Raw genomic sequence first — 16,826 nt, forward strand, 5'->3', positions numbered from 1 at the left:
TAGTAACATTTTTATGTGTGAAAATATAGAAGTTTTCGGCCTCTATATCAGTGTAAATGTGCTTCTCACCATGTATTTCTTTTTCAGTGAACTAGTTTGGTGAGGCGAAAAAAGATTAGAAAAAACATATATTCTATCGCACAAATTTCTTACTCATTCACGATGGAAAAACCTTTGTTTCTACTATCATATCTTCTGATGGGGAACTACATAAAGCTAATTGACTATGAAGTCTAATTAATTTTTCAACTAATGAACTACACAAGGCTAATTGACTATGAAGTCTAATTAATTTTTTGGATCTTTTATCCAAGCAGTTTATATGATTGAGTTCTTCATATTTTTTCTAGTCTCAACCTAGAGACATTTTCAAATAAAAAGCCAAGTTGAATTATACTACAAGAAAGAACTGATTCTTTGCTCTGATTATATTATTTTATTAGCCTGGAAAAAAAAAAGTAAAGTAGAGGACTTTAAGATAATCACATGATCAATGTCTTCATGAAATTAAACCACTATAGTTTAGTTAGTCTCTTAATAACCGCAAAATTTTAAAAAAAAAATGGTATCTAACTATGATAAAGTTCACTTGTTTCTATGAAATGTTTAATTTTCTTTATACATATTAATTTCATATAATACCACTAGATTTGAAAGTATTTATATATGTTGGATTGAGAAATTAAAGGAGATGGTGTTGGTCAGCCATTTGAGATAAGGTTGAGAGAACCTAAATTATTATTATTGATATAACCAACAACTTATTTTAATCCCCACTTTAATAATAACCAAAAGCATAGATTAATTATATATCTTATTATTTCATGAATGAACAAGTTGCTAAAAGGAAATAGTCACATCAGACTTATTAGTTTGAAAATAAATAAATAAATTAACTCTCAAAAAAACAAGAAAACATTTCTAATTAACAGAAGTACCAAAAAAAAAAAAAAAAGCACACAACAACAAAGAAGGAATTGAAGAAGGATTTTTTTTTCTTTCACAAAACTTAAAAATTTCAAAACATGAGTCAAAGTAGCTAGAAAATTAAACCAAGCTTAATAATGTACAAAATGATAATATTGATCCATTGAGAGATTTTCTTTTTTTTTTAAGAAAAAAAAAAGTAGAAAATTAATTTCTCAATAAAACCTGACCTAATATTGTGGCCTGTTTGTTGTGTTTCCATTCCATCCTTCACCTCCTCCAGTTTCCAATTGTAGTTGACCACCATTTGGCATGTTTAATGGCAAATTAAGAAAAGGTAATCCAATATTAGATGGATCAGCAAAATTACCACTTTGTCCTTGTTGCTGCATCTGAATTGACTCATTTTCTTCATCCAAAGGCAATCTCTCATAAGCAACATTAGTAAATGATGAAGCAATAACAATAACCGGTCCTGATGCAATTAGCGCACCCACAACGTTTCCACCAACAACTTGACCTTGACCACCAGCTAAATAAATCGTTAAGCTGGTGGCCCCAGGGGGAGCGGGTGGTGGTAGGAAAGATCCGGATAAAGATAATATCTCGAATCTTCCGTGTAACGTCACCACAGAACCGGCAGCCTGTGGCTGCCGTATGGTGACGTTATTCACCGTACCGCTCCCGCTCAGTATACAAATTCCTCTTTGTCTCTTTCTCGCATAAGTAGCAACTGATTCAAAGACATCATGTCCGCTACTCACTTCTAAAATATGCGCGCGGAGCGCGTTAGCGCTCTCCCGTGTTATTATCACGGGAGGCTTAGGCTTATTTTTGGATCCCGCGGGGCGACCTCTAGGTCTACGTGCTACCCCGGGGCTATTGTTGTTATTGTTATCGTTGTTGTTGTTGTTGTCATCATCGGAAAACTGAGTGTTGTTACGATTGATTTCATCATCTTGAGGATCGTGGAGATGATGAGGGAGAAAACGATGATGAGAAGCGGAACCTAAGTCCAAACCAGCCATAACGATAACAATAACAATAACAAAAGTAGTGAACAGAAAACTAAGGTATAATAAACTATGATATATGATTAATAATAAGGGAAATTAATTAATGAGCATGAGTAAGAAAATATGTATATATTAAAAAAAAACACAAGAAATTTCAAACCCTAGGAACGAATAGAAAAGTAAAGAGAGAAAACTGAGTGGAGAATACAGAGAAGAAATGGAGATGAAAGAGAAAGTGACAAAGTATAGTACATATTAAGGCCTTAAAATATAGCAAATAGTTTAATGAAAGGGTATTGGGTGGGGGTGGGGGTAGGAATAACGATTAAATAATTAAATATTGTTGCTTTCTGTAAGAATATAAAATAATAAAGGAGGAAAAGGAAACAACAAAAGATAGGTTAATTAATTAAGAGAATACTTCTTTCATGTGAGAGAAATAAAACATGTCATGATGATATGATTCCTGTATTTTTATTAGCGTTCAATTAAATTTAAATTTTATGTTAAAAAGTCTTATGTCGAGAGATAAAGTGTGTTTTAACAAAATTTAAAAAATCTAAATCTAAAATTATTATTTAAAAATAAAAAAATATTTATTACTCTATCATAACTTTTATTTGATATGTCATAATGATAAATCTATTATCTAATGTATGATATTCAGAAACCTCTGACTATGAGTTTAAAAAATATATTAGAGTACTTAGTAGTGTCCTTTTAATTAAAAAAAAAAGTTCATTTTTGCATTTCAACCCTGTGAATGGTCGTATTTATATTATATAGGCAATCATTCTTCCTATTAAAACTAGAAAATTAAGGTAATGGGAGGGAAAAGTTTTGGATTTTCCACTTAGACTGGCTAGGACGTTAACAAAATTAATTAAAACAAGAAAATCTACGCCATATATCCTATGAAAAATACTATGTAATAACATAACGTATATAATATTGATTTATTTCTTTTCTCTCTTTATTATATATAATATATTTTTACACACTGTAGTTTATCTTTTCTCTGGTTACAAAGTTTGCTTCAACTATGTCTAGTCATTTAAGAAGTGAACTACCTGGAGTAATTTCTAGAAATTATTTATTATTACTTTTCGTCCATTTTTAATTGTTATATTGCGGTTTTTGAAAGTCAACTTGATTAATTTTTAAAGTTAAATAAGATAATATTAATTCGATATTTTAAACAAAAAATATTTAAATATTCAAGAGTTATACGAAAAGTACTATAAGTTGCAATTTTTACGTATCAAACGATGAAAAATGAATCATAAATGTTAATCAAAGTTTTATAATTTGACTTTAAAAAAAGAAATCACGACAATTAAAAGTAAATAATATTGTAGTTTTGAATTGAGTATTTAGTAGAAAATATATTGATAGTTTCTTATTTGAATACTGCAGTTTTTGAGTTGAATATTTTGATTTTGAATTGATTATTGAAGTTTGTATTTATTTGAATATTGTAGTTTTGATTTGCGTATATAGTAGAATGGTGATTTGTGTTTATATATTAAAATTTGAATATTTCTGATAAAATTTCTTATTTTTCAATCCTTTCATAGTTTATTGGTTAAACTTTTTAGAAAAAAACTTTTCGTAATAAAATAAGTTTCTCAAAAATGAGCTAATGATTCCTTTAATAAAAGTAAGAAAAACAAAATTTATAAAGTAACATTTCATGCTTATCTCTACCTTCCGACATATCTCATGACTTTTCATGATCGTTTTGTATTTTCATATAGTTTTTCGATTTTAATTTTTATCAAAAATTTTGTATATAATTTGTGACTTGTAGTGATGAGCGTCATAATTCTCAAAATGATCAGAGGAACATTGGGTGAGATTTTAGTTTTGAAGTTTGACTATTAAGATTCTAGGTTAATGAGCTCGAAATCAAATTTTTACTATTTTGTTAGGTCAAATATGTAATTTGTTACTTGGTTTAATAATTAGTGCGGACTTTGAGATGTTGGAGAGTTATTTTGAGCCTTTAATTGAGTTTTGAAATTGTAAGAAAATCAAGATTAGCCAAGGTAAATTTTTAGTCAAAACGACCTCAAATTATTGATTTGATGATTTCAATATAAACAAATCTAATTTTTTTAAGTCAGTATACATATTTGGTTTATTTTTGTAGTGATGGAGCTATTATCGTGATTCATATTTTTATAAGGCGCTTTCAATACGATTATGTAGCATTTAATACATGTCAACATATCAGGGTCGATCAAATTTGGGGTGTGACACTAAAGCATTGACATTAATTTGTCTTACATCTCATCCCACTCATGAAATAAGATATATTGATTCATTGATCATTATTCTATGATATTTATCATATTTGTAGTTGATTTGCTTATCGATGAGGAGTAAGGAGGTAAGTATATAAAGATCTATCTTCACCATCACTATATTTTAGGATAGGTCGATAATGATATTCAGTGCATGTGTTGACATTTAAGCTTAAATTATTTTGAAGTGACTATCAGATTTCAAAATGAGCTGCTTGATTTCAATTGTACTGAATCCTAACTCAACTTCGTATTTAGCATCTTTATTTCTTCTAGAAATAAAAATTATGCACCGTAGATGTTCTTATATTTGTGTCATCAAACTTGGAGGTTATAATATTCCGCATATGTTTCATATTTTGGATTTTGAATATGGGATCTAAGTTTTACAATGTTTTAAATGAATATCACTTTTATTTTTTTTAAACAATTTTTAATGAATGAATGAGGATAGCCTCGTCAGCTTTTGTATTCTTAACTTTCTATAATAATTGGTGATTTAGGCAATATATATTGGTTTCAACATAATAAAATCGATATGATGTGGATTAGAAAATCGTTAATTTGTCAAACAATTCTGACTCAAAAAAATCAATTTAATTAAAAATAGGTACGACTAACATACACGTATTTTATACTCTATACTATATGCTAGGGAAAACTCTCTCTGAAGTCTGAACCAATAAAGTTAATATTCTTTTATATGTTGGTTCCTAAAACAAATCATTTCTTTATTTAAATGGAAAACCTTCCTTCATTTTATAATCCAAAATAAATTCAATTAAGTAGGGTACTTATTTTGATTATTTAAAGCTTCGATTTGACACAACCGACAAATGAAATGATATTACATATAGTCATACACTAAATATTCATTTCTCCCACTTTTCATATCCAAGCTATCAAGATTTATCAAACTTTTCTATCAACTCAATCTAATACTAGTATATTTTATGATTTGGTGTTGTATATATTTATATATATCAAATAAGATCTTACATGAGACTTGGAAGGTGTGTTCTTTTTAAAACGCTAAAATATACATATGTATAAATAAATTTTTTAATTTTTTTTAAATTTTTATTTCGACAATTTCACTTAAAACTTTAAGCCTCATTTGTTATATACCATTTAATACAAAAAGAAATGTTATTCAGCGCGTATTTTAATTAAAAAATAGAGTTAAAGTCTTTTTCCTGTAAATTTATATCACTAAACAGTGTCTCATGACACTTACTAAAAATAAAAAATAAAAACTCATGAATAATTATAAGCAAGAAAAGCTACGTCTTACCTTACCAGATTTTAATTAGCTATCAAAAACCTCTAATTAACAAACATAAAGAAAACAAAAATTAAAAAGAAAAAAAAACTAAATATTTTTATTTATTAAAATGAAGTGTGTCAAAAATAAAAACCAAAGACAAGTGAGGTGGGGGGTTGTGTATTATAATAAATAAAAAAAGATGAATAGGGAGTGTGTTATAGAAGTGAGAACATGTCTAGAAAATCTTATTATCTTTGTTTCACCTGTCCATCCATGAATCCTAAACCTAGGAAACTCTGCACCAAAAGCTTTACCAAACTTTCACAATAAATGAAAGAGAATTCCCATCACAAATTGTTGTCACCAAAGCACCTATCAATTGTCTCTTAGCTTAGCCCTCCAACTCATCTACACCTACCTTTCCACCTAACCTTAAAAAAAAAAAACTTATTCTTAGCTTATCTACATATTTATAATATTCTTCACAAAAAAATATTGTACATACTAAATGAGGGTTGGAACTAGGAGTCTAGAGCCAAATCATATTACCATGTATCATTAGGAGTAATATAGGAAGTTTATATAAGTAGACGAATAAATTTTATAGTCAAACAATTAAATTTATCGTCATAAAATCTATTTAGTAACGAATTATTAACGACAAATTTCTAATAGCTATGAATGAAATAACAATGAATCAGCGATGAAATTTGTAACTAAATTCTTTTAGTAGTGAAGTAATCTAATTACTTAAACATACATATATGGTGCAACTTATTAACGCGCCATTCGTACAATTTAAATTAGATCATTTTATGTTTAAAAAAGATACAATAATCAATGCTATCACAAATTTATTATATTAATACTTGAGACGACATAATATATTTATATTTCATCAAACCATAAGATGTCATTAGATATTCCATCAACCCGCAAAGATCGAAAGAGATGAGTAGAAGGATAGAGTAAAACACGAGAATCTATCTTATTTGAAAATTATAAGATTAAAACGCGAAAACTTATGAGTTCTCACTTATCATTACAATTCACCAAAGAGCAATTTCACAAACTAATGCATAATTACAATTAGTCTTCTAATTATTGTTGATTAAATTTTTTGATCTAATTATAAGAAGCAACTTTTAGGGTTTAGGGTCACGTGAAGATCTTAAAAAATCAGTCAAAATCTCCCTTTAATTGACCCGCAATAAACGCTAACTCTTTTTAATTGTGGGCCCCACAAGATCTACGTGGCGCAACCCCCCTCCTCCTATCACGTGCGCTTGCTCCCCACTTGGTGTCCACGTGGTGTCTAATTTTTTATTTTTTTTGGGTCACTTTTAATTTTTTGGTCTAATAGTATAATCAAATCTCCACATGGTTCATTTTCAAAAAGTTATAAAAGCTAAATCCAAAGTGAAACAATTAAAAAATAACACTTTGATAATCTTTTTTTTTTCTTTCTTTCTGGTAATAAAGATCATTGTTTACATATGGTTTTGGTACAATACAACTTCAACTTTCACTTTTTGATCTAATTTATTCTATGTTTTCTATTCTAACAATAAATAAAATATAGATTTTATCTATTTAGCCTTTTCCTTTTTTCTAAGAGCAAATTATTCGATTTTTTTCATAGGTACCTCTCGTATGGACATGTGATCAGCATATTTCTTAAATTTGTAATATATTTTTAAAAATATTCAAAATCAGCTTTTTTATTTGACTAACTTATATAAGATAGGAATAAAATATGCGTATGATCTGTCGTTTTACATCACATACGTGAAATTGAGTAGTTACTAATATTTTAGGTACCTTTCATACGTAAAATGATAAATAGGAATGGAAAAAAGTAAGAAAAGAAGAAACTTAAAACCCTAATTATTTTCCTTTTTGATTAGAGAAGCAATCTTGCCCCTTTATGGTGGATTGACATTCAAGCCACACACTCTTTTAGAAGAGCAATTTATTTTATTTTTTGTTAACTTGAGTGTTTTTTAATGATATTTTTTTCATCTGATTTTGAATTAGAAAATGTTTGAGATATATAATATGACTTATGACTTAGGTTCATAAAGATAATATTTCTTAGGTACTACTATCGGACATATATATAACCATAAGATACTTAAAATAATATGTCATGTGTTATGTGCTGACTATTTGAAAGAAAATACAGCAACATCATTTATTAGTTCTTAATTAATATTACTTACTCCTCCGTCCGGAATTATTTGTTATGTTTTGCTTTTCGAAAGTCAATTTGATTAATTTTCAAAGTTAAATTACATCACATTAATTCAATATTTTAAACAAAAAAATAGATATTCTAAAACTATATGAAAAGTACTATAAATTATAATTTTTTGCATGTTAATATGATAAAAAAAATACATCTTAAAATATTAGTCAAAGTTTTTATAGCTTGACTCTAAAAATAAAAATTATGACAATTAAAAATATCAAACGGAGAAAGTAATAATTTATTAACATCGTAACTAATTATAAAATTATTCATCAACTTCATAAAATATAAAAGTAGTGTGAGATACTTTAAAATAACAGTGGACAACTATTATTAAACGTTATAATTTAATAGAGATATAGTACAAAAGATTCAGCAAAAATCAGAAAAAAGAAAGAGTTGTAAGTGAGTGGCAGAATTGGGTTAAATCTTGTAAATCTAATCCATCTTTCAGAAGATCTTTCCCAATCCTTTACTGGTAATTACTAGTATCTTTCCTGTCCCCATCATATTACATTATCAACTCTCTTTTCTACTTTTCTCAAAGTACCATGCCTTATGTTTCAATGAGACAATGGTCAAACATATATGCACAATAATATTTTGTTTATATATATATTTATGATATATATTCTGTTTGAATCATCGTAGTTCATTGTTTCATAATGTACTATATTATATTGTATACATTCGTTATCAATGGGATCAGGGGTACTTCCAGCAAGAAATATATCGAAGAGTTAGTACGGTAAATATAATATTTATTTAGATTGTTTCATTTATTACTGTTTAATAATATTTTTAGTGTTTGATTTGACTGTATTCGTATTGTATTGTAATTTATAAATTTACTAAAATGTCCCTAATTATTTTAGGATAGGAGGTTTTACTAAAACCAAATAATACGATAAATGACAAAATAGCATTATGAAATATTATGTAGAGTTATATTTGGAAAAACAAATTCAGTAACAATGGAAACACATGATCAAATCAATTATTCTATAAAACCTACATAACAACAAAATTTAACAATGTAATACAATATATTTTAATAAACAATCAAAACAAACACGATAAACATGATAATAATACAATACAATATAATTGATAGTAATAATCTAAACATAGTGTACGGAGTTTTAGCCTATATATAAAAAATAAAGTACCAATTTCTATGAGTGTAAAGTTTTTGGCTCCTAATTTATGATGGAATTTGGATAACATGTCAGTATGATTGCTGCACACCATTATATATAATTTATCTTAATTATGGAAATAGTGTTCTTCTGACTTCTTACATTAATGAATATGTATATATTTGATGAGATAAATATTTTAGATCGATGAACAAAAATATATTTGCTAAATTGTTAAATATATATTTAATATCTTTGATTTTAGTATAAGTATTATGACTTGTATATGTTAATTGTCATTTTGATTATTTAAAAAGTGAGATAATTAGATGTATCAATATGTTTGATAGTTGAATTCGAAAATAACAATAACAATATAATATTATCGTTTGGTTGGGAATAAGTTATTTCAAAGTTTATTAATCAAGAGATTAGCTATTTTGGGGTAACTTATCCCGCCATACATCACTATAATATAAATGGTGAATAAGTTTTTCATTAAAATATTATGGAATAAATATAAGAGTCCAAACACGAATTTGAGTTTCTGGTGAAATATCCATTATTTGTTTATTATAATTCAAATCAGATTTTAAAATCATTTCCACATAAAAGCCTTAACAATTAATTCTATGATTTTTACTGTGTCAACATTTAATTAATAAAAACTCAAAAATTTTATTTGTTAGTAGCGAAGGAATGAAATTCATTTGTCTACATTTTGGATAAGGAAATATGTGCGTACATATATAGCTTTACCTAACCTACAAAAAAGAGAGAAGTTTTCTCATAATACTTGCATGCGTACTCAAATATATATATTCAAAATAATTTGCGATCAATTTGGGATCGGTGTTAAATATTATAGAATTAGAATTAGAATTAAACTTGCAGGGTGATATCTACTCATGCTTCAAAAATATTTTTCAAATTAATTCCAATAAATTAATGTGTTTTAGAATGATTATATTAATTCTAATATAAACATACGTGTTGTCTATTATTAATATGAGTAATATGTTATTTTGAATGCTTTCAATGTGCGTATTGTTTTAAAGTAAATATATTCATAAAATTTCGTCTATAGATGACTCATTATTTTGATAAATAATTGGTGATGAGTAAAAAAAATATAAAAAATTTAATAGTTGAAATAGAAAAATCACAAAAATAATATTACTCCAAGTGTATTGCTTATCGTTACCTTTGTTTTGATTTACATGTCACTTTTTTTTACTCCCTTTATTTCATATTAATTAAATTTTAAGGTATTTTTTATTTTTCAAATTAACTTAATTGTTCAATTTTTAAGAATATTTTTAAAATATTCTTTCAATTTTACCCATCATTTGAATTTTCAATGTGATGACTCAAATAAATTTGACAACTATTAATTAGGATTAATTAATTCTGAAAATTCACTCCCTCGTGTCCTTTTTATTTGGAGAAATGAGTTTGAAAAATATTCCAACTTTAATCTAAATTGTTGTTGTGATATCAAATTTTATGGAGAACCTTTTACCGCTGCACTATTTAATAATTATTTCAAAGTTATATATGTGCCCAGTGGACACATTACTATTTATAATGATGCATTATTTATGATGTCCACTTGGACACATATAAACCTTTAAAAATACGCTACTCAAATAGTGCAAAGGGGTAAAATGTCTTTTTCGAAAGTTCAATATTTAACAATAATTTCAATCAAAATTTAAATATATTTCGGACTTTTTCCCTTTTATTTATCATTACATTCATTAAAAAAACCATAATGAACATTGAAAACTTTAAAATTATGGCTACTAATATTATGATTATGAGCAACCAATATGAGAAAAAAATGATTATACAATTTAAAAACTTAAAATTTGTTGTAAGTATTATGATTTATCTACTTAATTAAAATTACTTCATAGAAAACTTCAAAGTCGTCACAGTCCTTTTCATCCTCCCAAGTAAGTGCTCTAATTAATGGGGTCCTAATGACTTAATGCAAATTTGTCGTGTTTTGGTATTAATTAATCAAACAACTTTTATGATTAAATTAATTAAACAACTTTTATTGGTTATCTCAATCAACCAATCAGACTCTGTCTACGGACGCTAAATATGCTATTAGTCCTCCCTAATATTTGCTTAAATCCGCGGTCCCCACCATGTCTTTTTCGTTTTCGTGATATCATTTTAAAACTCGATTAATTCAAATTTGCATCATAAAATTTCATTTTAAAAGGTTAAAGTGATTCTTTGCAAAAACGATCAAATATAAAACCTCTAATTAAGGATAAAGAATAAAATATTTACTATCTAAGACGACTTCATATCTCAGAATTAAATCTGAGAACATTTGATTAAAGATGAAGAAATACGTATTATTTCACCCCAATATTCTAATGGTCCCCACCATGTTTTGTACCTAAACATTATTCTAATCTTATTTTAATCTTCAAAGATTTGTGTAAATACAAATTGGTTCCACCAAACTTTTTTTATGCTGATTTCAAGCAAGTCCAAGGTTTTTTTATTCATTCAATATGATGACAATTCATAAACCAGCTGGCAGTGGACCTTGGGTTTGTGATTATTAAACAATTGCAAATTATTAAAGTATATTAATCAGGATTAGACTTCCAAACAATTACACAAATTATTTAACCTTACTAATAAGGATTAGACTTCCATGTACTATATTCTCCACCAACAAATATGGTCACATATATAAATAAATATTTTTGGTACAACAAGGCACATCAACATATTAGATAACAAATAATTTTCGGTTTAAAAATTACATCCTCCGTTTCAAAAATGATGATCTATTTTGACTTGGAACGGAGTTTAAAAAAAGAAAAAAAGACTTTTTAATCTTGTGATTCTAAATTAAAGTTGTGTCAAATATATCAAAATGTCCTTTAATCTGATGGTTTTAAAAATGTCACGTGAAAAATTAAAGTTAAAGTGTTGCTGAAAAAGAAAAGAATTCATTCTTTTTAAAACAAATTAATAAAGAAATAAGAACATTCTATTCTTTTTGAAACAAAGGGAGTAATTAACAGATAATGATCCATCTCATCGGAGAGGTTTGACATCATTTCACTATTTAAATTTTATACCACTTTTAGAATTTTAGATTATTCAAATGATAGTTAACTACTCACATTTTAAAATTTTAATTTGACACTTGTCAAATAATTATATTTACTCATATATATAATACTACTTCTATTGAGAAAATACTAGTCCTTTTTTTTTGAAAAAAAAGGACAAAAAGGAGCAAGTTATTAAGGAAACAAAGACACACAAAATTAAAAAATTAAAAATACTTTGAGTTTAAATAATATTGTTTTAATTAAGAAGAATTGATATGATTGAAGTGCCTAGGTCTTGGCATGATTGTTCCAACAATCATTTGTTGATGAGATATTATTAAACCTTTGATTAAAAACTATAGAATCTTATGTTATTGTTAGTGATCATTTTAAATTATTAACACTACGACAAAAGTACATTTATTTATTTTTGTTATCTTAGTTGCTATTGGTAAAAGAGCTATTTTCACCCAATGGGCTATGATTTAAAATATTTTTTCGTTTAATAATCAAATAAATTTTCTCTCTCTGATACATATTACTGTTTTGCCATATAAAATATATATTTTAAAATAGAATAAGATAGAAAGGTATGTGTTTTTTTAGTACATGTTAAGGAAGAGGAAAAAAAAATATTATTTCGAAGATAAGCTAAGATACTACTAAATATTATTTTTCTTTATAATGCACGAGTATTACTATTTCTAGTCCTTTTATTTAAGTGAAAAAAACATGTTAAGTCATTATTTAACTATCATCATTTAATTTTACTGCTTCACAGAAAGTTAAAAGTAATAGGTCATTGTCTCCATTATTTATAATACATATTACGAATTAAAATAAAAAATGTTACTTGTTTATTTTCAAATTATTTAGACTCATTCTTCATGTGCAAGATGACTTACTCCTTTTTATAATCAATTTTTTAAAGAACTTATGCCGTACTAGGTCTAAATTTGATTTGTAATGGAAAAAAATTAAAAAAGCTATCCTATTTGGACAAATTATGCCATTAAATGATTAGAATATGACATTAATACAATAATGCTTTTATTTAATTAATATAATTGATTTTCTCTTTGTTTAAAATTGCGTAGAATGTAATTATTTAAGTTGGGCCAAGGTATATAGACGTATGGCTTGTTACTTTAGGAATGATATGTCCAAGCCCAACCTTTATACTTGGGCTGAATTTTGGGCTTTCATTATTTTGAGCAATAACATGTCTCAGCCCATAGCCACATTTTTTTTTGGGAAATTTTTGAAAATGTCAATATTTTAACATTTAAGAGGCTCATTAGCAACATTTTCAATATTTAGTAAAAATGTCAAATTTTAGTTTTTTTTTTTTTTATTATTTGTTTTTATTTTAAGAATATAATTATTTAATAACAAAAGGGAGAAAATCAAGGGAGAGAATATTTCAAAAAAAAAAGGGAAGGATCACTTAATTTTCTCATCAGTTACATTTTCAAATAAAATTTAAACTTTATTTTTTTTTTCTCTAGAATTTTTTTCTTTTTAAAATTATATTTATTCCACAATAGATTCTATTTATATTTATTATAGTTTTTTATTAGTTTGTATTCATTCTAATAGGTATGCCGAATGTATCTATATAGTCATTTAAAAAATATATTTGTATTCATATATTTTTTTCCTATATAGTTATTTTTTTCTTCAAAAATCTTGTATCTATTTATTTCAATATGTATTTTATTTGTATTTTTATTTATTCTAGTATTTATTTAGAATTATGTATAATAATATATAAAATACAAAAAATTAGTATGATGAAAAAGTGAATGAAATATAAAATTTAAAAGAAATAATTGAATATTTGGTATACTCATACTTAAATAAAATACATTACTAGTTGACATACCTTTAGAATAAATACAAATTAAAAAAAATGTCAAATTCAGAAACAATGCAACATAATTTTTGAATGAATACAACTATTAATTGTAAAAATACATACTGACTAAAACAGTATCAAAATTCAATATATACTTCCAAATTGATGAATACAAAAAATAATAAAACTATGAAATACAAAAATAAATACTAACTGTGGTACATTGACATAACTATCACAAAAAAAAGCAGAATACAAAATGAATTAAATATATGAAATACAATTCCAAATCTCTGGATACAAAATACAATAAAACAATGAAATACAAAAATAATACTGACTAAAACAACAACAAAATTCAATATGCACTTCCAAATCTATGAATACAAAAAACATTAAAACTATGAAATGTACACAATCAAACTCATATAGTGTGTTACATTGACATAACTAACACATAGAAAAAAATAGAACACAAAATACAATAAATATATGAAATACAACAATATATACTAACTATAACGTAATAAAAATTTCATATACACTTCCAAACGCATTGTAACATGAATTTTTTTTAATCTAAAAAATTACTAAACAAATTAAACTAAACATGCAAGACACAGAACATGCAAAAAAAAAAAACATCTTCTCCAACAAATTGGTCTTCTTCAACTTCATGGTTATGAATTTGTGTGGGATTTTGCATATCAACGGATTCAGACATTTTTCCCCGTCGTATATCCTCCTTAGATTTAGAAGCGGAGCCTACATTGTTGTTTAATTCTTGAGTCAAAAAAAATTAAATGATGGGAAATCGGAAGAACTTTGATTATTTTGTCCAATATCTATAGTAACTCTCTTGAAAATGTCCATTGAAGAGAGAATTATGTAGTCTCAAATCCTAAAAAATGTTTTAAGAACACCAAAAAAAAAAAAAACACTAAAATCAGTAAGTAAATAAATAAGGAATCTGAAAAATATAATACCCAAATCAATTTTAATCTTCAAATCAAATCTTGCAACAAAATTAAATGAGAAAAATAGAAAATATTAATATATTTAATCGAAAATCTGTGGAATTGATTTGGAAGAATGTTAGAGAGAGAAATTGAAAAAAAGAGTAAGAAAAGAGAGAAAAATCTGGGGATTTGATTAGGAAGAAAGTAAGAGAGATAAATTGATAACCTTAAGAAAAGAGAGAAAAATTAAAATGACATTAATATCTATCCAATTACATAAATATAGGAAAATGTTTAATGAGAGAGAGAAAAATAATGTAAATAATGAGAGAGAAAATATTAATAATATCAGAATAATTATTTATTTTTAAAATAATGACATATTTGACATGGTTACAAATATTATTAAAGTATGAATATTATCACTAAATAAGTTAGTTTTTTTGACTAGTTAGCTAAATTTTCCTTTTTTTTTATGAGAAATTATCTAAATACACATCTTATTTACCATAATCTTTAAAATTTCCTACAATTTTTTTGAAAAAAATATCAAATATCTCCTCTCGGATACATTACTCTTCCCTCATTGTTACATTCCTCACTTCTTTGATACATCTCTCCTCTGTTTCAGATGTCCTATCACCTCTCTGATACGTCCATATCCCCTCCCTGATACATCCATAGCTCTCTCGGATACCTCCCTCCCTTATATATCCGGATGTTTGTTGATATATCCTCAAGTCTAGTATATTCGAAATTCATATATTTTAAGAAATTTTGTAATTTGAAATAGTAGGAAATAATATGATTAACTCGTTTAACACTATGAGATACATGTAAATTATACCAAAAAGAAAAGGGAATAAACAGATATAGACATCCAAAAGTAATTTACACAAATCAACCTAAGTAGAGAAAAGTTAATGGGGATAAAGTAGTTGACGAAAAATAGTTTCTCACGATCACTATCTAAGCTATTTTTTAATAGGAAAAATATTTCTACTTTCAATTTCAAAATATTTTGTTATTTAATTTATTGCAATATTCTACTTCTCCGTTTCTAACCACTTGCTCACTTTTGAATTTACATACTTATTAAAATAATAATGATTGAATTGTGAGTTTATTATTTTATCCCTGTTAATTATGAAACAGATGAATAAAAATTTAAATTTTTCAAGAAGTATTTTTTCTCAAAGTAATTAAAAAAGGGTCTAATATGTTATATTCTTTTTTCTTTTCTTGATTTGACAAAATAGACAAGTATATGTCGCTATCAAATGGTGGAGTAATATGATAAAGAACAGTTACATTTTCCAAAAGGTGAGATTTTGAGACGTAGAGACTTTTGTTTGGCCAACGTAGCTCAAAGATATTCATTAGAATGTTAAGTATTGTAGCCCAAGTAGTAGGAGTAAAGGCAATAAGCTGGCTTGCTCCACGTCATCACTTTGCCATCTTTATACTCATCTCATCGAATCATCGATCCAAAGCTGATACAAATACTCTTTTTGGTGAATGGACAATATTTTTTCTTAATTATTGCTGAAAATATTTTGGCCCAACTTTTCATAACTTAGAGCATACCAACATACAAGTCCAAGTATAGGCCTAATTATTATTCACAAATTAGTATAAGTTAGGTAAATGATGCAATTTTTAGCTAATACATTAGGTAAAAATACAACTTGTACCTAATACGTAGCTCATGATTGTATGGAATATACTGTTGAATTAGGTCTTAGTGTGCCCTTTTATTTTAATGTAGGATGAACCTTTTTTAAATGGTTATTTCATGTTGTTGATCTCTATTATCCATATTTTTCTGGTGTACTCATGCAGCTTCTCAGTATCTCTGGTGCATCAAGGGTTTTTGACAATATACCTAGGCTAGATCAACTAATATTGATTTACTTTTTTTATTTATTATACGGGTGTACTAAATGATATATCATAGTTTTGAGATAAAATTAAGAGCGAGTATAAGGCATAGTCCATATTCTCTTTAAAG

General features: G+C 26.3%; 1 protein-coding gene across 1 annotated transcript; it reads right to left on the reverse strand.

The window, feature by feature from the left end:
- Positions 1–1,026: 1,026 nt before the first annotated feature.
- LOC107029140 (AT-hook motif nuclear-localized protein 23-like) lies at positions 1,027–2,177 on the reverse strand. Its single transcript, XM_015230478.1, has one exon. It carries the CDS (start codon positions 1,953–1,955, stop codon positions 1,158–1,160), a length of 798 nt encoding a protein of 265 aa, XP_015085964.1. The 5' UTR covers positions 1,956–2,177; the 3' UTR covers positions 1,027–1,157.
- Between the last annotated feature and the right edge of the window lie 14,649 nt (positions 2,178–16,826).

Source organism: Solanum pennellii, chromosome 1 (genome assembly GCF_001406875.1).
Source record: "Solanum pennellii chromosome 1, SPENNV200".
In the NCBI taxonomy this organism is placed as follows: Eukaryota; Viridiplantae; Streptophyta; class Magnoliopsida; order Solanales; family Solanaceae; genus Solanum; species Solanum pennellii.